Source organism: Plectropomus leopardus, chromosome 12, assembly GCF_026936395.1.
Source record: "Plectropomus leopardus strain MGB_pleo_1.0 chromosome 12, ASM2693639v1, whole genome shotgun sequence".
Lineage (NCBI taxonomy): Eukaryota > Metazoa > Chordata > Actinopteri > Perciformes > Serranidae > Plectropomus > Plectropomus leopardus.
In genome coordinates this window covers 9286135-9311739 of record NC_142187.1, presented here as the reverse complement: position 1 = coordinate 9311739, position 25605 = coordinate 9286135, and the positions used below count along the sequence as shown (strand labels likewise).

General features: G+C 38.1%; 1 protein-coding gene across 4 annotated transcripts in view; it reads right to left on the bottom strand.

Annotated features, from left to right (window-relative positions):
- esyt2a (extended synaptotagmin-like protein 2a) overlaps positions 1–19399 on the bottom strand; it is a 59919-nt gene extending 40520 nt beyond the window's left edge. For 2 of the 4 annotated variants that reach the window (XM_088085035.1, XM_088085036.1), the window contains exons 1-3: positions 19245–19399; positions 17788–18175; positions 1686–1727 (exon numbers count right to left, since the gene is read on the bottom strand). In XM_088085035.1, coding sequence (XP_087941161.1) covers positions 1686–1727; positions 17788–18168 — 423 coding nt within the window. In that variant the 5' untranslated portion in view covers positions 18169–18175; positions 19245–19399. The remainder of the gene's footprint in view (positions 1–1685; positions 1728–17787; positions 18176–19244) is intronic. The other 2 variants (XM_042497791.2, XM_088085037.1) reach the window with 1 other exon arrangement.
- Between the last annotated feature and the right edge of the window lie 6206 nt (positions 19400–25605).

Sequence of the window (25605 nt, the reverse complement as noted above, 5' to 3'; positions counted from 1 at the left end):
CAGTGTGCTGCACTAGCACTTGGCACACACACACAAGGAATGCATGTAGCAAGACTTCTGCAACACTCACCACTGTAAAACCACAGCTGATTTTAAACGGAGCCATGTGATCTTTTGCATGGAGAATTTTACAGTTAAATAATGGGAATAATTCATTTATCTGTAAATGTGCCACAGCCACATCCTGTACTGGCACTGTGAGGGCTTTAAGTCCATAGAATCGGTCTATCGTCTGCTGCTCAGTGACCCAGAAAAACCTTTGAAGAATCTTTACAAGCTGAGAGACCAGACTGCATGAATGACTGTGAGCGAACAGGCACAAATGTAGGCAGGGCTGATCGTCACCTGACATGCTCTTTTTGGCTGATGTCTCTAAAATGTTTGAGAACAAAGGACATAAGACCTAAAGGATGCTGACGCCAAGGGCCACTGATGGGCTTGTCAAACATTTGCTGTTTGCGGTGGTTCTGGAGAAAAGCTCAAACGTTTTTGAAATTTGCTAGATAATGTTGTATTGGCAGTATTAGTTGACTATTTCTTTTCCTTGTTTTTTTTTCCTCAACGCCTATTGCCTCTAGACCTCTCCTGTCGTATTTCTATTATCTGTTTAAATTAACAGATGCAAGACAAATACAGAGTGAGGGTTTTTCTCAAATATATATATATATACATATTTAAAAGGAGTACACAAAATTTCTCCTGAACATAATGTTTCCCCACTTTAAAAGTCATTAACCATTTTCGTGTTTCCTGCTGCAAGTCACTGATAAAAGTAGTTTATTGTAAACTGATTCGTCTAGTCAATAGGACAGCTAAAAGTACATTTCTTTTATACAAAGTGAAGAAAAATGGGTAAAATGCAAAAGGTCACCTGATTCTGAAACTTAGTTCACCTTAATAAACCTAATAAAATATGCATTTTTTTTATCTTGATTTTTAATACATCTGAAGAGTTATTAGTATTCAAAATGCACATAGAAGTCGCTAACTTTTGAAAAATACAGAAAAAAAACAAACAAAAAAAGAGTCCTATGAATATATCAACAAGCTAAAAATCAGCCTTTAAAGCCCTCATGATCACTCTCTGTGCTTCATCTTCAGTTGGTGAGCTGTATAAAAGCTGGAGTTGTCAACCCCCTGCAGATAAATAATGGCATTTTTGTGCCTTGGAGGAGCATACATCTTCCTTATTGCCCTTTTGAATCAGACTCTGTGTGTCTGTAAACAACCATAAAAGACAAATACAACATTAAAACCACTGCAAAAGGTTTGTATATTAAAAAGCTCTTTTCCTGCTCATCAACATCCATTAACTTCTTACTGGAAGTCCACCTGAACATTTACAGTAAGTGCAGCTCTTCCACCTCTCTCTCTCTCTCTCTCTCTCTCTTGTTCCCTTTCTAAGATCTCGCTACCATTTCTCCACCTCCCCCCTCTCTTTCTCTCTAGGGCGGTGGGGGCACTGGGTCGGGGTCTAGCAGAGTTCTAGATTCAGATCCTATTTATATACCCTACCTGTGTGCCTCTGCTAGCTAACAGGCTGACAGTGTCTGATGTAGAGCCAACCAGTGGACAAGAGGTGTGTGTGTGTGTGTGTGTGTGTGTGTGTGTGTGTGTGTGTGTGTGTGTGTGTGTGTGTGTGTGTGTGTGTGTGTGTGTGTGTGTGTGTGTGTGTGTGTGTGTACCTTATTCAGCCACTCAACTCTCTCCACATCTGGATAATGGACCTGGAATAACAGACAGAAAAGAAAGATTTAGAATCACCTTTAAAATGTTTAAGAAATTCAAAAATAAATCATTTTTAGGTGGTCATTTTCTGTTGCTTTGTTTGTTTCTTGTTTGTTTGTTTGTTTACTACGATCTACATTAGCTTCTGTTTTACATAATAGCTACTCTTCCTAGGGTCTCCATTATTTTCCTTAACAATGTACACATATAACATTCATACTCACAGTTCCACTAAACACATTACAATACAACACACAACAATCAACATAAATTCAAGGACTGTCTAATATAAACAGTAGCTCTACATAATCATTTATCTCTGCAATAGTTGAGAAAATAAATACATGAAAACTTATCACAAGAAAAACTAGATAGTTAGCTCAAAATCAATTTCATTTCTTCAAGACCATCAAAAGTATAAATCATATGTGGCGTTCTACACTATGCCTCATGCAAATAAATACAATCTTAACTTTTTGTGAAAACACATGGTATTACTCTAAGGAATCAAAAAACTTGGTTATGAATTCTGTTGCTTTCTTATTTTAATAAGCTAATTGATTTAAGTAACTTACATTTAATGTGCTGCAGTTTGCAACAGTTATTTACTATTGTGCTTACTACAATCTGCAGTGTCAGTTCATGCAGACAAAGACTAAAATCTATCTTTGTTATTTTTGTTGAGTGTTCCAAACTTCATTCAAATTCCCAGAAAATTATCTTTATAGAATACACTTCTAAAAAGACAAAATGCCAAAAAAAAACATTCAAAGAGCAGTGGGATAAACATTTATTTTACATGTTCAGCTGTTAATGAGGTACTTTGTAATGATGGCAAATAGACAAGCGATTACTGTACAGAGATAAGTAAGACGGTCAAAAGTCGGGGCCATAGTTGTCAAACATAATATGTTAAGACACAGTATTAGTCCCTGGAATCACCACATTGCATCCTTTTCCATTATTGAGATGACGTACCAGTTGCCAGTTTATTAGACACACCTAGCAACAAATGAGGAATGCACGATTTTTGACGATATCCGACATGCTGATCTTTTCTACCTCATTTTGGCCAGTTACCGATGTCCATATGCATATGTTTTGTTCCACGTAATTGCAAACAACATCAAGTCTCTCCTGTACCCATAAAATGTAATGCTTTTCAAAATGTATTCATTACTTCAACTTCGGTTATATATAAAATATGCCAGATTTATTTTTTTTATAACACTTTAAGACAAAACCTTGAAATGAATTCTTCTTAAACAGCCTCAGATGATCTCCCTGACACAAACCTGACAGCAGCCACAGTCAGGGCAAACTGCAGGTCTGATTACAAGTGTGTATGCCAGGCTTCTGTGCAAAGCCTAATCACCAAAGATAAACACACTCCTCGCATCCTCTTTGTTTTGACACAGTATTATGTATCTTGCTCTTTCTCCCCTATCCATGCCAGATTCCTTTGGCAGAGCATCCAGCCTTTCTGACAACACTGTAACACAGTCTCTGGTACAGCCTGCAAAAGCTCACAAACATCACACATACTGTGAGACACTTGGCATCCCCAGAGACAGCGAAAATTTGGAGATTACAAAGAACCTTCCAAAAAATGTTAGAAAAGCCGAACTTAATTCAGTTCAATAGATCTTTCTTTGGCTGTTTTTTCTTAGAATAACTCCCTCCACAGAAGTACCCTATTATAATGGCTTTGTGTTATTTTTTTTAATTTTAAAATCACCCCAAAATAAACAAACTTGAAAACCGTGACTTGAAACTTTTAACAAGACTATGGTTGCATCCCAAGTCTCTAATTTGATATTTCCTCACTACTCTTGACCCAGACACCCCTCTGGTCTACCATTTTGCAGACTGTCTCAAAGCTCTATTTTCTGCTCTGAGGAGCAAGGAAAGATGTTAAAGGGGAGGGAGCAGCCTTCCTGGAATACATTTAGCTGAAAATTTGAACAGGATGGCAGAGAATCAGCACACGTGCTCATTTAATTCAATTCTCTGCTGCGAAATGTAAAGCAATGTTCATACACTATGTATTTGTTTATTTAATCCACAACCTGTTTAATTGTGTTATAAAAACACCCTCCTTAGATGTGTGTATTGTACAGTGTCTGTTTTTTATCAGAACTTTGTTAGAAAACATGTTTCTAAAATATGTTACAAAATGTGGTGTTTTCTAACAGGTTTTATCAAATGTGGCGTCAATGTTAAAGAAGGACAGAGGCTGGCTGCTGTCAGCCGATCCAGCTGTGCCACCGTCATCAGAAATGGACCTCGCTTCACATGACACTTCAGAGGAAAGGACGTCTCATTTCTCTAAAAACACATTTCCTCCTTTCCTCTCTCATGGATACTATTTAACCGACTTGAGATGCACCCGAAGAGTCTACAGCCATGCTAGCAGCTAAGGCTTTGAGCTAAATGGTAACACATCTGACTACCTGAGAGGAAAGAGACTACAGAGCGAGATGAAATCTGACAGGATGTCAGTGCAGCCTATCGAAGCTGCTGCGGAGGACTGGGAATCACCTGTGACAGACCTGTTATATAACCGACACTGAGAGGATTCAGCAGAAACACTCAGGCCTGGGGCACACACAGAAATCCTCACTAAGTACATTTGAATGGGGCCATAAATATGATGCATTTGAATGGAGGCTAAGTTCCAGGAAGGCTTCAGTCTCTAAATCCATAAATAAATTAATAGTTTATGCAGGAGTGCATCCTCATTTTACTGTTTTGCTTTCACTGGAAAATGAGGATTCACTGCAGATCCGTGATATGTTATTATTAATCTATTATTACACATGTATTGTCTAAACTGTCAATACTATCTCTAACAAAGTAAGAAAATAACTTTGGTGTATTCAATTTATCAAAATTGCTAACAAAAAAGGAGTGTGTAAAAATCTATAAATTTAAGTACTTACACTGCATGAAATTCATGTTTTAATTTACTGTTTTCAGTATGGTTTCATGACTAGACTTTTATTGAATCAATTAAATTTTGGGTTTTTTTTATTGCATTTTTGAAATCTCAGTTTTGCATTCTTGTCAATCATGGCAAAATCCGTAATTGTTATGTAAAAAACCCAAGAGCTGATCACCAATAGCCCTTCGCCAAAAGTCAGAACACAAGATTGGTACTTTCTTTTACTTTCTCATCGCAGATATACAAGCATTGGTGTATAATTTGGCTGATATGTGTCACCAGATGCTGCATTAAATACAATAAATCTTAAATATCGATATATCTGAGTTATTTTAAAGACATTGTCATCACTGCTGTGTTTGTCCTACAGAGAGTGGTTTTGTCAACCATAAAATGCCCTGCTTAGTACATATCCTAGATATTCCTATCAAACGGGTTAGGGAATATGTTTATGTAAAAAAAAACAAAAGAATAAAAAATATCAAATGGTTGTCTTTTTTTTTTCAAACCACCATATATTGATATATTGATACATAAAATGGCTGAAAAATCTAGTATCTGGAAAGCTATAATTATTACAGGAAAATATCTTGTTTTAATGTGAAAGTATGTTTGCTTTACAAGTGTTTTATCTGCACACTAGACTATGCTCCTATAAAAATCACAATAAATTACCACAGAGGTAATTTAGTTAGATATTAAAATATTTTCTGTTTTTTGTCCCTTGTACTATTTCTTGTCCAGCGGGTTTTTTTGCAGGTTTTTGTCTTTTGGATGTTTGATTTTTGTTTTAAAAATTTCACCGAGTGAAACGGAGCACATTTTTGTCATGTTGTACCCTGGTGCCGTTAACTGTTGTAAAAAAAATTGTAAACCAATATTCCTTTGAGTGTGTCTCTAATGTTTGTCTTTAACTCCAAATTTCAACTGTCCTGATGAAAATGTATTTTCCAAAGGACAAAAACTATGAAACCACATACAAAAGCATTAAATTAAGGTCCAAAGTTACAGTGTAAAAAACTTTGGTGTCTCAGTCTTATTTTATGCCTGCTGTTTACTTTCTAGTGAAAGATCATTTCATACGGAAATCATATCACCATGAATAGCAACAAAGCAAAGGGTTGAAGTTATATCATTTTTTATCACTTCGTCTAACTTAAGCCTTAGTGTCAAAGTTAATGGAATGTAGCCAAACATGTAAATGGTACACACATTGTTGGTTGTCTATGTTTACACAGTGAACACTGCAAGTTTATTTAAGGTTGAATAAGGTGAAGCTGCGCCAGACGTGGCTGTAATCTGTTTTTTTTTTTGTTTTTTTTATTGATACCATCACAGCAGTACCATCAGAGCATCTGTTCCAAACTCAAACCAACGCAAAGGAGTTGGAACCATGGAATAAAGGCAGGAAAAAATGACTCATCTGTCCAATAAAAGGGGCAGCTGCAGAAGCACAATTTGGGGTAAACAACAGAGGCAGAGAAAGCAATACTGAAACAGTATATGGATGAAAAGGTAGAGAGAAAGAAGTGCAGTAAAAACTCAAGCCAAAGAGCAAATGACAGTCATTCACATGATGTAAACAGGAAATAACACTCAGTGGGTGCTAATGAAGCCAACATGACTCAGTGTTAGAAACCAAAACTGGGATAAAACTCAAAATATATGAGCGGAGGAGGAAACAAAGCTGATGCAGAGATTACAGAGAAGGAGCGAGAAAATAAATGTGACTAACAGAGATGAACTGAACTGTTGTTCAACAATGAATTTATGTATTTTTATAATACCTTCTGCAACAAAGCAAGGAAACTGATTCATTTCCTCAAAAAAAACGGGAACATTTCTCTCTTTTTATAGCAACAATGGCACTACTTTTTCTTCAGAGGAAAGGACAAAGGTTTTTTAAGGTCATTCATTTCTGTCTCCTGCTTTTAGCAGAAAAATCAAAGTTTTAGCTCTGTTAGCACCAAAGGAACAGCTCCTTCTCCCAGAAAATTTCACCTTCAAATTTCACTCAATGTAAAAAGGCAGTGCAGGGGAATCTAAACACTGATGATCTTCTCAGTCATGGACTCTAAAATTCATTTAGTTCTAATTTATTGAAGGCTAAATGCTACACCCAGTAGGGCTGCACAATGAAAGAAAAATATGCACTAACATAATTTAATATTGTGATATTACTTTTGAGTAACACAACCAATATTAAATTTTACTCAGTTAACTTTCCCTTTCACTGCGCCTGATGTTCTGCTGCTCCATCTGTGCCCAAAGTATGCTCCGCACTCCAAGAGTGTGGTGCAATCAATAATCGAACGATATGAATATTCCAATAGTGGTCCTAATGAAAGGTCCAACTACAAACAACAAAACAAAATTATAAAATCAATATGTGCCGGCAGATGTTTTAATCATGGCAGGCTGCCACATATAAATTAATGTGTGGGTAACCCTGCAAAAATATTACCAGGCAGCTGACATGCTATTTCTTTAGACACCAGTTCCTCTCTGGTATTCACACTTTCGTCTGCAACCATCTTTTCACACTTTCCTTCTTCAATCAAGCAGTATAGTACAGCGGCAATAATCGAATTAAACTCTATCAAATGCAGATTACAACCAATCAGATAATAATGGCGAGGGTTCTGTCCCGTTGACAGAAATATTGCAGCCTTCGCAATGTATTTATCTTGCAAGTTGATATCAAGATGACTTTTTTTTAAACCCAATGATATAATAGCTGCCCTAAAATCTATATTATTCATTTATTTGACAATGTAAAACGTACTCATAGTATCATTGAATGTTCGTTACAAAAGACTTCATTATAAAAAAATAGATGAGACAAATAAATAAACTTCAAGCTCAAGAACATCTGGACTACTAATTACTAGCAAGCACTGTGTGGGGACCTGTGTTAGCACTTTACAAACTAAAAGAGCCAAAGTGGGTGAGACTCACATTCCCAACTATGCCACAGCTGTTTGGAAATCCTAACCTCTCCTTCCAGCCACACCCCCAACACAATGCATGTGTGAGTGTGTGTGAGAGAGAGGGGTGTGGAGAGGATGAATAATCCAGTCAAGCATTGCTGGAATTTATTAATTCAAACTCAAAGTGATAAATTAAAAGAATCCCATCAACGCTTTAAATGTACGTCCCATGTCTGCCTGCAGACTTAAAATCAACCTCAGCTTCCAGCAACAAAGACAACCAGGAAACCTGCTCAATCAGCTTCTCCTCAAACTGCAGGAGGCGTTGAAAGGTGCAGAAACAGGATACCTATATGACAAGACGGGTGCTCCATGCTGACGTCTATATTTAGGCTCAGACAGAGAGGGAGAGACGAGCTGTTGAGGATATGAGGATAGATGGCAGCTAGGAGAGAGATCAGTCGAGGAAATCCGAGTGCTCTATTGTGCTGTAAGTGGAAAGACAGAACCAGACTAGGTTTTGATGATAAATATATTTCGACTGTGAGAGTCTGTAGTTAGTAATTGATAGCCTGAAATTGATGCAAAATATTGCCTATTGGTGGTGGTATTGATGGTGCGAAAATTATACCTTGTGTTGCTGCAGGGCTGCAAAATAATGCAATAAATTATACAAAAAAAACACAAAACCATCCCTAAAATCGTTCTAATGTGACTGGGCTTTGGTTTTATTCCTGGAACCAAAGTAAATGTGGCTCCAAAACAATGTGCTGTTGTGCTGTACTGGCAATTAACTAAATCCTATTCTTAAGCTAGAAAACTTGTCAATAAGCTTGTCAGTATAACATATTAGCATATCTATTTAAATAAGCAGGATTCTCTCCAAAAAGAATTGGCAAACAAAACACATCATCTATCCTTTTGCAAACAGCTTATGCTGGTGAAGAAAGAAATAGTGTTGTTAAAAACCCTTGTTCATTGTGCTTTGACAGCATGTTGTGTGTTTTCACTCTAAACCCTGTGACAAGCTAAATTTCCCTCACAGGACAATATAGTTTGAATACATTTGAATGGAAACTGAATATTTGGCAGAATTGTAACCTGGTCCCCTCTAGGCCGGAGCCCAACACTGTTGACCTGACTTTCTGTATAACTGCTCAATGGTATCTGTCGCCAAATTTCAACTGTATAAATAAAAACCTACAAGCTTAAAGTTCTCCCCATTTTTGAAGTTTGAACTAATCATTTAAACATCTTCCAAGGTTGCGACATCAAGAGTATAAAACTGGCTTTTTTTCCATGTTTAACATTTTAGCAGGTGTATTACTCTATGCCAACAGTCATTTTAAATTGAACTAACAGCACGACTTTTTGTGTTGTACTTCACACTAAAATGTCTGTTTCTAAACCTAAATAAAGGTTTACCTGGAGGACATATAGTTTCAAGAGAGGAGGACAACTAATCAACTTTTGAAAATTTTCATGTGACTTCAAAAGTGACTGCCACTCTCCAGTGATACAGTTCTTAATAGCACCATTAGACATGCAAAGCAGACCAGCAAAAAGGAGTGGAGAGGGAGGGACAAGTTGCTCAAGCTCTGAGAGCATAAACCTGAAATTTACTAATGTAAAAAAAAAAACAAAAAAAAAAACACACTTTTCCAGCACACTGGATTTCTGTTAAAACAATGAGTTTAGTATATGAAAAGTCAGTCCTAAATGTCTCTGTACTGCTCATACAAAGTAATCCAAGTTTCCTGAAGCCCTTGTGTGCTAAGTTGTTTTGAAAAATGCCACTAGTGCCATGTTTTTAGCTTGTGATAGCCTGTAGCACCTGGTTATCTGCACGCCAGTTTTACATGCTACCCGAAAGGCTCCCCCACACAGAGAGACTTGTGGAGTTAGCAGCAAGTAACAAGTCCCTTTCTCAGATTTAAAACTACTGTGTGTAGGGGAGACTTCAAAAAAACTTGGCACACCAGGAACTCAGGACACTTGGATTACTTCGTATAAGCAGTATGGAGACATTTTGTGGTTTTATTATGTATTTTTTTAACGCTTGAATCCTGGTCACCATTTGCTTCAGTTGATTGGGTTTGTATGAGTGCAATAAGTGCCCTTTCCCTGATTTCAGATGACTTTCAATCAGCATAAGGGTGATTAGATAATGACTAAATTTTCATTTTTGGATGAACGATCCATTTCAAATTGGGGAGTGTATGCATTTTAAACCAATGATTGGTACTCAGCTCAACAAATGAGGACGTAAACACCCTTAAATAAAGACAAAAGTCAGCACTTTACCCCAATAACCAACTGTCTTCCTTCAAATCCAATGTGCTGGAAAAGAGAGTTTTAGGAGCAAATATTGAAAACATGTACAGACTGGAGGTAAAACCAGGACAGAGCTGCACAAGGGTTTTCTGTTCCTCCACATTGTTTCCATTCTCTGCTGTGGAGCAGAGCCCAGCCCTCTGGCACATCAAAAGAACAGGGAAGCCACACCCATGCCATGTCACACCAGTGCACACAGAGAGGAAAGGGAGAGGAGGTGGAGAGAAACAGAGTGAGGCCTCAGTGGAAACAGTTAAACTGTGGTTGTAGTAGCTTCCCTTCTCTGTCTTTTTAAAGGCTGTTCAGACTATTTCAAACCAGGTTCTTATAACTTAACTATCCGAGAAAAAAGGTTAGCTAAGTTTGACTAAACTTTTCCAGTAACACCATCGTCACACACGCCCACATCTACTAACTGCCCAGTACAGCCCTCTGACTCAAACATAATTTATCTGAAGGCTTTCATACCTACATACAAACACCAAACAAAAATCCAAAGTTGATGCTGTTCTGTTCTGCAGTTTAGTGAAACATAAAAAAGATATGCAGACATCATTATAATAAAGATATATGTGACAAATTCTATACTGGGAAGTTTACTTTATAGTTTTTTTCTGAGCTTTCAATCACAGGCTTCATCAGTAAATAGAAGTGGTTCAGAAGAATCTGAATCCGTCATTTAAAAAGGGAAACCAGAAGACCGACAGGACGGATTCTAGACGCTAGTTAGGCTATTAGAACATCAACAATACAATGCTGATAGAACAAGGAATATTTACCGTGCACTTGTGAACAAAAGCACAAACCATTACGAACTGTTTCTACTAAAGAGCTCAATGGCTAAGGATAATAATTTCACATAATACAACAAGTCTGTTTTAACCTCATGCACTCTTGACTTTAGCCGTTCATTTACTTTCATCACTTTGGCTTCTCTTCTTGTACGCTGAGCTGAACCGCCAATTAGAGTGATTTCAATCAGAGATGGGCTCCGTTGTTCTTACCCAAACCCCAAACCAAATCCTAACCCAATTCAACAAGCCTAAAAGGCCGAAAGATAGCCAAAAAGGGCAAACTTGTCCCAACAGCATGACATACCACAAAAACTAGGGCAACAGACAATTACGGACAGCCTGACACTGCCAAACAGGGGCCTGGTGTGGCAGGGCCCTTATTAACCCAACATTAACCCAAGTACCCTTATGATGGGTACTTGGGTTAATGGTATATCAAACAATAAGTTGATTAATTTAATTTAGTAGCGAAGCTGGAGGGAGGGCAGGTCTCTGCATGACAGTGTTAGCTTCCACCTGTCTATTTTGGTTTCACCTTGTTCTCCTTTGTGCTGTCACCACTTCTTCTGAAACGATTAAATGTGACAAACCAATCAAATTAATCCAAAGCCAATTAAAGTACTCTATCCTCAACACTCAAGCCAAGAGCTTGCAGTTAAGAGTCATGAAGTCCTCATAGCCATGTGGTTGAGACCAACAACCATATAAACACAATATCCATATAAAAAAAAATAAGCAGCCCTGTCTTAAGCCAGGAAAAATCCTCTAAACACTGAAACAAATATTTGGTAATACTGCACACAGGCCACCAAGTCCCACTGCAACAGAGGTAGGAAGGCATGGTTGCTATTTAAATGTCATCCAGTCAAAACACAGTATCAGCATACCATACAAATGTCTGACTCAGATGCTCAAATATCAGCTCTTGTATTGTATATGCTTCCACAGGAATGTGGTTTTACTGTATAAACCTGTGGCCTACATGCTGCAGCCCCATATCTTGTGTCATGCATTGCTAATCACATTAAGAGCTTTAAACGTTGCACATGGCAGTCTCGCTCTGCTTATCTTCGCTCTATTCGTCACAAACTTTATAATTTTCCAGCTCATATGGATCAAAGGATTACAGGGCAATCAAGTGATCATGGATGGACACACTGAGTTACAGACTGCATAAAAACAGACACTGGCATCTTGCAAAAGATGGTAATGAAGCAAAAGACCAAGTAATTCTGATGTTTCGTGGCAGGCTTTGATGGTTGCACGTACATGGCAGAAAGTGATTAAACTAGAATGAAAAGTGTGTTTGACACCAAAGGATGGCATATGTAAAAGCTTTTTTCTTGCAGCTTTTTGACAAAAAAAATTTTATCTCTAGGTCCCCTTGCAAGCTTTTTCTGACTAACTGATGACTGTTATCATCTGTTGATGAGGACTGTGCCATGTGGTTAAAGTAGGGCTGCAGCTAACAATAATTTTCATTATTGATTAACCAATTAATTGTTTGTCTATAAAACATTAGAAAATGTGAAAAAAAGTCAAAGTTGACATCATCAAATATCTTCTTTTATAAAAATATAATATCATACCAGGAAAAGCAGTAGATTCTAACATTTAAGAACCTTCTTTTTTTCCAACTGTTAATTAAAGAGTTTCCCACACCTTCAGTTATTTGTGGCAGCCCACCACAATGAAAACATCTGTCACCACAAACTGAAATTATATTTATGAAGCTGGACCATTCATTAAAAACAATATACCGTTTAGTAATTGATTGCATCACACTCTCGTAGCGCAAAGCATACTCTGGGCACAGATGGAGCAGAAGAACGTCAGGCGCAGTCAAAGGGAAAACTAACCGTTCACTGCACTGGGACTAAAAGTCAGCAGCAGCTACTCCTCTCATCCACTGATCCAGTCTGATCACCTCTGACCAATTCAACAGATTTTATCAACAGATTTATCTGTTGAATTATCCGACCTGTGACTCAAACTGCAGCTGAGGAAGAAAAGAACACTGCCTGCGCTGCGTTCATGGATGTAAAACTGTCCAGATACAGACAGGGGATGCAGAATGATAAAAAAGGGAGCATTATGTACGAGTCCAACTGTAAATCAATCTATTGTAATACCTTGAAAATATTAGTTATGGTATTGTATAATCTACATGTATATATGACATCAACAGGGACAATTTACTGGCCACAAAAGCGTGTTTATTTGGCTGATTAATTAGGTATAAGTCAGGTTTAAACACTTGTCTGAGACTCCTCTTTGGTGGGAAACACATGCTACTCTCTTAAAAAAACTTATCATGGTTATCTTCCAGTCTAGTGATCTTCCTGACAGATGGATGAGAAAGTTCCTAGTTAGACCATGCAATAATTTAAATACTCCTGAGTGTAGTAAATTAATAACAAAAAAGATTTTACAGATGCATCTGCTTGTTTCTGACAGCAGTGAGGGAGTCGTGCAGCATCAGCTTGTCTTTACTAAGATAAAACTGTACCAATACCTCAGGCATTCCTGGCCTGCTAACTATGAGCTGCTGCCCACATTGCTTATCAAGCCTCATTCTAGGCATATTTGCTGAGAAAGCGAGCCAAGGAGACAGGCTCTCTACCAAAATCCATATTTCAGTAATGATCACAGTTGGTTTACTGCTTGCATTTGCAGATGTGCTTCATTTTGTTTATTGTACATACAGACTGAGTGTGTTGGTTTTATACACTATGTTGCATTAAGTTCAATGTGTACAACTGACGCAAAAATTTAATTATGTTTATCAGGACAATGAGATCAGGATTTTCCACAAATTCATTTATTTGTGGTGGCCGGTCTGGATTAAAACAATTGCTGCCACACACTGTTTTTTTTTTAATTTTGGAATTGGACCATTCATTAGGGGCACTATTGGAATATAATTAACATTAGGCTACTCATGTACCACACTCTTGGAATGCACACTCTGGGCACAGACAGAGAAGCAGTACATCAGATGCACTTAAAATGTAACTTAACCATTTATTATGCTGGGTCTTAAAGTTTGCTTTCAGTTGCTCCTCTCATCCATCAGTCTGATCTGATCAGCCCTCTGCTTATAAAAAAAATGCTAAACATACCCAAAAAATTGCTTTTTTTCATGTATCATAATCATTTTTTTGTGTTTTGGATGGTTGATTACCAAAGCACTGACACAGATCACTTCAAGAAAATTCATTAATTACTATAAATAATTAGTGAATCTAGGTTTTTATTGCCCCAGCAAAAAAAGGATTTGGCTATTCCTGTCAGATTTTTAAGAGAGAAGTAGCAGGCTCTCACTCACAGATAATCAAACTTTTAGGCAGAACAGTAAACTTAAGTTTTTAGGGCAAAAGCTATTAGCTGTTTAAATTATGACTCAATCGACAAAAATGTTTTGATAAGTGGTTGGCTTTTTAAATGTGACCACTGGGATTGAGGGGCTTCGCTTTGCACACTCAGAAGCTGTGATAGGCATTTTAAAATTATTTATTTTAAATTGTACATACTTAATTACCTTCACTATTACACAAGCTAGTAGCATTAATACAATCCTCCTAATGATGATTAGTCTATTTTATGATGACTCAGGGACTGTCTTTGAGCTTCTAATCATTTAGTTTTGAGGTTAGTGTGACAGAGGTGAAACAGAAGTATCTTCTATGCAGGACAGACTGTCAGCGTCTCTTTCAGGGGTCAAAGTTCACTGCTGATTGTTTATCAGAGGGACACGTTCATCATTTGACATCCTTTCCCTGGTTTCTCAGTTTCCCTTTGATCAGACAAACAATGAGCTGTCAATCAGCATTGTTTGGTTTACAAATCCAAACGTCATAAGCCGCGCTGTTAAAACATCTGACCAACCGATTTGATCAAACATACAACATAAAGACGAAAGACAAGCTTGCTGAATCACAACAAAACAAACATGACAACTGCGCTACACCGTTGTGTCTCTGCTTACAGCGAGGCTTTCTGCATCAGGCCAGGGGCTAATGCTGAGCACTGTGTTTCTCAAGGTCTGTGTGATAATGGATGTGTTGATGGGACGTTTTGTGATGGGAGGGGGCTTTGTTTGGGTCTGGCTGGCATCCTGCCATCCACTCAGCTTCTCGCAGTTTTTTGGCATCATCAGCGATAAAAGAAAATATTATTACAGAATGGGAACCTCTTTATAACTCTTTGTAAATCTTACAAGCCTGGGAGAGGGTGTGTGAACTGTGTAGTTTTAAGGCATGGAAATGCTTTATCAATACATCAAAGATCTTGAATGTTCAGACATAATGTTAAGACCCAAATACATGCCATGCCATGGATAAAGTATCATCTGTTTGTAGCTGTAAATAAGCAATTAATTATTCTGCTACCCTTCAAAATAGGGGGGACAAAAATTAGAGACACTTCCACATAATGTAGCCCAGTACACTGCCACCTTTAACTATGACCTTAGTACTTGAATGTGCACGTTTCCAACATTTTTTACAAAAACTGCACATTATAAATTCTATAAAGGTAGACTTTATGGCAGAGCTGTTGTGCTGAACTGCAACAGATTGTGCAGGAGTGCCTTATAAAGTGGCCACTAAGTGCAAGTGCAAGTCCATATGTGCAAGAATTAAACAGTTTTCAACAAATCTGCCTTTTCCTCATTAATATGCAAATATATGCAGCAATGTACTCATACATCTAATCAGACCATTGATTCTCTAAGGGCAAACTGCAGTACAGTACAAAGTTTCGACCAATCAATGACAGGTTTAACAGACAACCAATCAATATGAAAACAAATGGCTATGTCCTTAAGGCTGTATCTGCCAGCCTTCATCGGAAAAGAAAAGAAAAGAACAGAAAAGAAACTGATAAAGTCATGTAACTTTTTATTTATTTAGCCCTTTATCACAAATTTTGAAATTTGTATAGAAATGTATCCCTCCATATACTATGTGGATTTAATGAGGCTTGTTAATCAGAATTGGAACCTTGTTTTCCTGAACTTACACCTATCAGCCACAAAATTAAAAACACTAACAGGTTAATAGAATAACACTGATCATCTTGTTACAATGCTCTGCCGGGAAACCTTGGGTCCTGACATTCATGTGGATGCCATCTCGACACACCCCCAAAACAAACAGTGCTGCAGACAAAGTACACCCTCCAATGGCAACACCACCCCCCAATGATAGTGAGGCCACTTTGTACTGGACTTGGCTCTGACCTGGGTGTCCTGTGGTATCCAGCACCAGGGCCAGGGTGGTGGATTCTTTGAGTGCTGTGGGTTGTGGGGTGGTCTAGAAATTTAGAGGCCAGGTTGATGTTTTGAGCTCTTTGTCAAGTTACTCGGGCCTTTCCTGAGCATTTTTTGCAGTGTAGCATGGTATAATGTCTTGCTGGTGCAGTAACTACGATCAGGTAGTGCCATTGCCATGGGCAAGGGTACATGGTCTGCAACAGTAGCCCTATTCACACATCGAACTACAGGGCCGCAACTAGGTCCCGTATTATTCCTCCTTTGAAAATCTACACAGAACCAAATGACAGTGGCAACATTCTGCTCCAGTGTGATTTTAAGTAGGATCTGCCTTTGCAGAACCAAAAGAGGTGTGTCTTTTAAAACAACGACATTGGCCTCATTGGCCAACAGCAAACAGCAACAGCAAACCTCCTGCACACATGATGTTGGGGTGGGCGGAGCATGTCAAGTTAGCATCCACATGAATGCTGACACCAAAGATTTCTCTGGAGAACTTTGTATTGTAACAAGGTGATCAATGCTATTCACTTGAACTAGTAATGTTGCCAGGTTGAGCTTGTCAAGAACAGAGAACTAATAGACAGAGAGAATGGCAGCTATGTTGAAGGCGTGTGGCAAAGCCAGACGGCCTACTCGTTCTTCGCAATGGTTTCTTATTGTGGCACAGAGAAAACTGGCTGCACACTGACAGGCAACCACGCTAAGAGAATGAATTCAGAAAGTGAAAATTAGAGCAGGTTTGATGGCTCTCCTGCTCTATCAGTGCCAGCCTCGGGAGCCCCGTAGGCCTCGGAGGCCATGTGTAAATTATTCATTGAGGACTCTCCAACACCTTCGGGTGCTTAACGGGATTGAAATGATCAAAAAGAGTCTAGCACAGATTAGATCTTGGAGCTGATGGGGAGCTTGTGTGCAGAATGTGTGACCTTTCCAAAGGCTATTTATGAGACCCTCATTAACAAGTTTGTTTTGTCCTGTGGAACAAAATGAAACTGTCAGAGTATCAAGTGTCCGAGATGATGGGTCTCTTTATCCCTAGTTGCCCTGAATGTCGGCATATTGATCCTCGTAGGTAAAACACCACTGGATCATTTGAGAAAGGTTTTCCAGAGACTGATGCAGATTATTAATTAACAAGAAATGAACTTGTGTTCTCCCATTGCTGGTCGTTTCAGAGTATGTAACTGCCAAACAGTGGTAGTTTTCTCTATTTTCTGGCAGCTGCACTACACAAAAACAGCTTTTTCAATCAATAAAATAACTGCAGTATCCTATCCTGTTAAAGTTGAGTGTTAGCCAAAGTTTTCAAATACTGTACTCTCTAAAAATGCTACAGAAAAGTCTCGTGACATGTATTTAGTGTGGCTAAAGCTTCCAATGCAGTTTCAACATTTAACATGCAAGAGTTTAAAGAGGTTAACCACGAACCCAAACACGGAAATGACTGCTGTGAGAGGATACTCAAAAGTGCATTCTGTCTGTTTTTTCTTTTTCTTTTTCTTAAAGTAGGATATTGCTCTCCCAGGTTTTCCTGACAGAAATCCTTCTGAGTGAAGAAACTGTGAAAAATCAGTGGGAAAGACAAGTTATATTTTGTCTGCAACATGGAATTAACTTGTCTTTATCAGCCAGCTTGGCAGGCAAACAGTCAATGTTGACATCCTATACTTGATGCTGGCTGGAGGAACACCCAAGGGAGGGGTGACACTTGAATTAGCGTCATAATACAAAGCAATAATGACAAGACGATGATAACACCAGGTATGTGGGAGGACTTACCCATGGTGGCAGCTCAGAAGTGGGCACATGTTGCTTTACTGCTCTCTCCTCATGGTCCAGGAATGCTAAGGCACGGTTTATCCTGTAGTCTTTATTGCCATGGTTTTTCCTCCAATAAAACAACATGGCCAGTCCAATCAGAACCCAACTAAAGCTGAACTCAAAGTACCCCAAGACGTAGATCGGGAAGATGATGGCGAAAGTCTTGCCAAATTTAATCCACATCTGGGTGACATCTGTCAGAGACGACTGTGGATCTTCTTCCAGCTCTTCTGGTGACAGAGGTGGGCCTATGGAGGAGCTCACCGGGGTGCTGGGCGCTGCGACGGGTCCGTTCGCCCGGCCACCTTGTCCCGCCGAACCCTCCATCCTGTTACTCATTTCCCAACTAGAAAGACATTTTTGACAGACATTTACAACAACCATTAGTGTCTTGTCACACACAGTGAATTCCATATTTATCTTCACGGGTCAAAGGTCAAACAAAATCACCACAGACATGCAGAAGTAATACCTTCTGGAAAAGAAACATTATGTAATGTGATATTATCTGTAAGGAAGCAAGGCAAGTATGCATAACTGTGAACCTAAAAATATTAGTTTATCCAACATTAACATTTCTATCAACAAAGTAATTAGCAAATAGTTTTGTGGTAAAAGGCTCCATGTTACAGCAATTTCCTTTCAACAAGTAGGCTTTAATAGTTAGTCAAATGTAACATTAAATGGCTAAAAGGCCACATTCGCCTAACAATCACTTCATTATCATCTGTCTACAAGATAAAAATGCTATTTCGTTAGTCTCCAAAATGTTTTTCACAGGCCTATATGTCATACAGGCTGAACTATCATTCTGGTGTCCACCCTCTTACATAGAGAGGACGTCACACGAAACTCCTTCGCAAAAATGTCAACTTTTTGTTACCTTGATTCCCAGTGAAGGTGGAACCAGTGTGAACTACAAATGTTTTAAATTACTATAAACAGCGAAACATTACCAAGTAATTACGAATTCGGCATATGCCCAATACACCTAGACACCATTTTTTGGTAGAATTTTAACTTTTAAAAGTGCTTCAACCGGTTGCCCCTGCAATCTTCTGTTCCCAAAACACACCGCCGTGGATGGCAACGTCAATAGAGACGCGGTTACTCAAGTAGAGGTTTTAACTGATATATGTGTCGTTTGGGTTGGTTGTATGTATGCCGAATAGAGGAGTATAGACTAATAAATCCAAAATATACTAAAGTCATTCGCTACAAGCGTACAATTTTAGCTGTAAGCACATCAAATCTTAATTGCGAGCTTTTTTGAACGGAGTCCGTCGTGACGTTCTCTCCACAAAGTGACACGTATTGGGGCTAGGACTTTACCACCAGCACTGCGTAAACCAAACACCAGCAAAAAAAAACTACTTCTTCCTCTCCGCTCAGCGCCAAGGTGGCAACACACTCACCGATATCCGCCTGTGACATTCGCTCTTCCCCGTAAAAGAAACTAAAATTCACTCCTCCAGCCCACTCCGCAGCATGCCGACCAGCTTAACTCAGATAACCCTGTCTCCTCTCCAGTACATCTTGCTGTGAGGGCGGCCAGTCCCTCGCAAGCAGCCCGCAGGAAACTGTCATCGCGGGAAAGAGGTCAGCCTCCGACAGGGAGGGACTTTCAAAACACAAACACAGCAGCAGGCCTGGGCGCCATCTTGCGGCGTGCCAGAAAAAACGATACTGTTAAGGTTTCACAAGTTTAAATGTGTTTCGAGCCATTTTTAAAGCAGGGAATTCAACTTGCCTTGCCCGGGGACACTTAAAATGTTGTTTGCTGTCTTCTCATCTTTGCCAAGAGACAAATGTACTTGCAGCAGCCTTACACAGGTAAGAAGTATATAGGGGCGTTTCTAGGAATTTAGGACATTTGAGGCTTAGCCAAGATCTCTGTGGGCGGCAAAACTATATTTAGATGTCTTTTATGTGTCCTGGTATCTTATTCACATTCAAAGAAAACAAAAAAAATCTATTTGGTTTGACTGTGAATTAAAAAATAGTAAGAGGGCCATTCAGTACCTATAGGCTAGCATGCCTCATCTGACCCACAGGCCGCAATTTCACTATCACTGCTTTAGCGTTTTAATCCTTTAAAACGTGGATCGAAATCGCTGTCCTTGTGCTGTGTTCAGACTCCTTTCACAAGTATCTAAACCTCTGAACCCTACATTGCAAATTGGTTTGACTGCTTCTCTGAAAACATGAGGAAAGGGCATGTAGCAGCTATGCGAGAAATGTTCTGCAAAAAAGGATGGGGAAAAATCCAGAAAACTATATTTATAATATATATATATAATTATCAATTATATAATTATCACAGTTACATATTTAAAATTATGCTTCAGAAACATTTTCAAGTCAGTTCCTTGTTTGTGTGTGTGTGTGTTTTGTTTTTTTCAACTTTTATTTTATTTTTGTAACTTTCTACTAATTTCTTGTTAAATTTTGGCTAGTTTCCTCTAAAGTTGGTAGTTGCTAGAGTTAATTTTCATCCCATCCAGGTTTGGCAAGCCTAATTGAAAGATATTTGCATCTAGACCTGGACCAATGTGGTCAGAGAAAAAAAGGGAAATCGTTGTTTCATGTTTAAAGCTTAAATGTGTCAAAAGCCGGGTTTTGAACAGTAACAGTAAAAATCTCCATGTTAATGAAAACCAGAAATGGAAATTTTTCTCCACAAATCTCCACAAAAAGAATAAAGGTATCACACATTTAAACCTATGGGTTTTACTATGATGGCAAGTTATTTATTGTTATTAATTTAATCAGGCCATATATTTTCTGTGGCCTGGCCTATATTACATTTCTCTACTTGCTGGTACTATTCAGTATTGTTGTTGGCAGACCTTATATTTTCTGAAAAGTATTGAAATTTATTGAGGCTAGGCCACTAAAATAAAAACTAAAATAAATAAGATAATAAAATAGAGAATCTCGAATCAGTAAGCAATATATTAACCATAGTAGAATTTAAACAGGGCTATCTGGTATTGTGTGAATATAAAACAGGTGACTGGTGGACTCTGATCTTCCAGTCCCTTAGGGACACAAGCCTTTGACCTTTGACTATTTCATCCTATTTGTTGCCTGTAATGTTGGTGCGTAAGCTGCTGTTGACCTCATTGTAATTTAGAGCGTAAAGGCTCAGTAAGAAAGGTGTTTAAAGAAACATTAATTAGTATGTAAAAGCCAAAGAAAACTCAGTGAAGTTGAACATTAGTTCATTTAGAGCAGATTTCGGACAGGGTTAGGCATGGTATAAACTTGGATAGTAAAGTTTGCACAAACAGCATTTCCCCACTAGATGTCATAGTAGTGTTTGTAAAGTATAAACCCCAGATAGTCATAGACAGTGAATTTGATTCTGATATAGGGGGATTGCTCAGTGTTAGTTGATATAAAGTGAACTCATGAAACAGTCATAAAAAAACTATATATAATATCAATATACAAAACAATCAAAATACATCTTTAATAAAAAATAAAATACAGTGTATTGTTCTTTAAACTGCTCATTACAAAAATTAAGACACTAACACATTTTAATTGAATTAAATACTTAAATTATGACACAAAGACAGCTTACATCACACTTGATATTTGCTAATGCAGGGCCGGGTATGTGTCCTTCCCCTTTGACAGCACATTTGTCCTATTCTCTTGAGAGACCACTCTACTTTTTTATTAGTTACATAAATATTGCATGACTGTTCAATCAGCGTCTTTACAAGTTGGAAATAAGACACAAGGAGAAAGAAGACGACAACATGTAAAACCATGAAGCACAGTGAATCAGTGAAAAGTAGTGAATTAGGTGTTACAACAAACTTCTGGAAAATGTGATCATGCTAAATGCCTGTGGTATTAAATATGAAAGTGACTGTTAAAAAAAGAAGTCAGATGTTATAACAAAAAGTGTTTATCTGTACTCTTTCTCCATATGTCATAATTTCCGTGGGCAGTTCTTAACTGGCCCACTGTTTCCTATTTAAGAAGTTCCTGAAGGTTGAGTAGATTATCTTGGTGTTATCCTGGTCTCGCTGTGCGACCCCCACAGGTACTCTGGTGATTGAATGCATCACAGCGGGGCCACTTTACTTTGGGCTGAGCATCCAAAAGACCAATTCACAGACAGAGACATCAAGACGACCACATTTCTAACCAAACTAAAACAAAACAAAAGTAATTATTACAAAATAATGGTAAGGGATTATCTTGGACAAACGCAGCCTGTTTAACTGCTATGTTCGTTACTCTCATTTCATTTTTTCCTCCCCTCTAAAGCTGTGCAGGGCAATAACAGTGAGAGGAATGAAGAGGAGAAGGAAAAATGTGCTTCCTAATATGAGGGTGGAAGAAGGCCACAGCGCCGAGGCAATAAACATCCTGCATCTTCAGACGGTTCAGGTAATAATACACTCTATATGTTACATTTGTAAAGTGGGTTGCCCCTGAAGCCTCCTACAGGGTCTCGGTTTGTGAACTGTCACTTTTTTCATCACACTTGTGACGAGTGTGCAGGTGTGATGTGATGTATTTTTTATACAAAAAGTTCAATAAGCTTCTGCAAAAACTGTGCTGCATGCAAATATATTTTCTACAGTACAAAAAAACACAAAAAAAACCCTATTTCTAATTTTTTAAAAAAATGTATCTGCAACAATAATGTCATAATTAATATGAACACTGAGCAGGGGCTGGATATCATAATCTATTTAATAAAACTGAAGAGGGGGTTTAATTAGATGTGATAAGTAAGAATGATTAACAGGGCTGGACTATTACTGACATGAACATGCCCTCAATTATAAAAAGGAAACAAAGTACTTTCCATCCGCAGCCACAGCATCTGCATACATGAAACTAGCGTGTGAAGCTAGATTAGCTTTACAGCTGTGTGTACATTTCGACGGTCGCAGGTGGCAGCGCTGTGTTTTCAGCCCTCTCTTCACACCTACATGTTGCTGTATTTAAATGTTACACCACTTTCTGTTTCCAGATAACAACCGACTGCGCTGCTGGTAATACTGAGAAAATGATGTGCTTTGAAAACCAAATAACGCATTCAAATCCCAGTAAACCCACACACTAAGGTATTATATAAGTGTGGAGATCGTACCATGTTAAATAGCTACTATGCAAATCTTATTTCTTCACTTTATTTCTTTGTCTACCCATATTATTTACAAGCTTAAATTTCAACCTAAAGAATATGACATGTTAAACATACGGAAAACTGTTTAAATCTTGAGTGTCCTGTAATTGATATTTTTGTTGGGGTTTCAAATATTTCTATGTGTCTGCCAGTGCAGAACAGTTCTATAAGACATTTTGGATGAACCTAAATATGCATTAAAGTTGGAAACATGCAATGCAACCATGTGAGGTACGGTTTCGCTCAAAAACATGGGAAGGGGACAAGCCACTCAACAAGAAATGGCCAAAAATTAGCCTGAAATTAGACAAAAGACACAGAAAATTACCTGAAAATAAGCCCCCCAAAAAAGTGAAAAACAAAAACAAACAAGAAAATAAACTTTAAAAAGTGCCATATATGGGATTTTTGCAACATCGTTAAAAGACACATAGATCTAATTTTTTTTATCTTTATATCAGGTCTTTATTTTTTTTCCACATTATGTTATTTGAAATAATAAAGAAGGACTTACAATGCCATACAAAATTGATACAGAAAACCTTATTCCACTGAGTGCCTGAACTGAAACAATAATTGGTGAAAAGAAGTGGATTATCAAAGCTAACATATTAAATTATATAGTGACGCTGTTAGGTGCCTGTATCAGATAAGTGCTGTTTTAATCTAATCATCCCTGTCTTTAAAAAACAAGTTACCTTTTTAAATTTATCAGCTGAACCAAAGTTTCATTATTAACTGTTATCGTTTAATGTCTTCCACCACACCTTGGTCCCAGGAAGATGATAACTTTATGGTTACGTGACATAGAAAATCAAATCATACATTACAACTTTTAGGAAATGAGAGAATAAAAAGACTACATGATAGTTTCTTTTCCTCGTGGATCAACATGGGTACATTCTGTTTATTAGAATCTCTAACACTGTCACTGTTTGAATTTGGGTTTATACACAAGCCATAAAGCACCTTCAGCAGCTGGATGGAGAGCAGTTGCTTTACTTTTATAGTCTGCACATTTTAATGTACCGTTGACACTTTAGCCCACAGCAGGGCAGCTGATGGGTCCCAGGCTTTGTGTAAATATTATGTACCATTTCATCACCGCTCTTCGCAATTTCACTAGAACCAAGACAGGGACCGTGTACACATCTGATAGTGTGCATTTAAATGGAGAGGGGACAGTATGTAGGCCTATTTCTGTTCTGCTATAACCCACTGAATCAAGAAGTTTCATCTTCGGGTCTGAAGTGACATTTTTTCCTGATAACCGTAGGTATATTTCATCAGGAATGCCACAGACCTTTACTTGATAGTCAAAGACACCCTTTCTATAATCTTAAACTGTATGAAAATCTGAAAGACTCACTGAATTGGATCATTGGATCTCAGCACTGTTCTGCAAGGCTTGTTTCTCCCTTCTTCTTGACTTCCTCTCTAAATCTGTTTGCATTGCACTTTGCTCCATTTTACTTTTATCAATACACAGGGAGCTCTGAAGCAAATTGAAAATCCACATAAAAACTGGTGGATGAAAACACATATGCAAACTCAGCAGGTGTTGAAAAGTAACCTCTAGTCTATGAATCATTGCTTACATTAGCATTGGCAAACTAGCTTCCCCTTTTCTGATGGAATACCTAATAGTCACTCCCAAATGGTGAGTGCTATAATTGCTAACATCATCGCTAGTGCTTATTGAAATTGAGGAAGTAATGTCTTGTGCCTATACGTATCTGTTGCTGCAACAGCTCAGATGTAAGTCAGCTGCTGCTATGGGAGCCACCCACCCAAAAATTAAATTTATCTCCTTTTTCCAAAAATACGCCCAAAACAGGTTTAATCCTGCTTTGAAAAATGGAAAGAATATGCACAAAATCTGCAATTCATATTATGTTTCCTATTTCCCTCTTTAACAGTGAGAGGAATTTTAATATCAGTTTGATGTCAGAAGATCGGGTTATGTGAAGCCCCAGGTTACAGGTTTTAAAGTGTGTTTCGACTAAGATTTCACAGTTTGGCTCACAAAAACAAACCCCAGCTGGGTCTGGTGCCCTGTTATTCTGTTAAGCTCTTGTCTACTGTAGGGGAAACTGTCATGGTCAATACAGTGCTTCTGCCTCTAAATTTTGTTTCCCCTGTGTTACACACTCTTTTTGTTTTAGTGTGTTTGTAAGAGAGACAGTGTTCCAGTACCCACACTACCATACTATATAATATGCAAGGAAAAGATTTTGTATTTCCCAACACATAGTATGTAAAATGCAGTATGCCAAGAATACTAGGATGTTTCACTTCATCCTGTCAGATTTTGTAGAATTCAAGCCAGCATTTAGTTTTTTGGGCTACTCTGACCCACAATCCTCTGCACAGCAGATAAAAGACACATCATCTGAGCACACAGGTGGGCAAATGGTATTTTCTGTTATCTCCAAGGTAACAGATAAATGAGCAAGAGAGTCAAAGTTCAGGATGCAATGTTATGATGAAGTGGTATGTCGTGATTGTGTGCATGCTGCATGCAACAGTACACACTTTTAAGTGTTATAAGTGCAGCTGCACTACATGCAAAAAAAAAAAAAAATGTGCTTCTTAAAGTAGAGAGAGTCTCGTTTCTA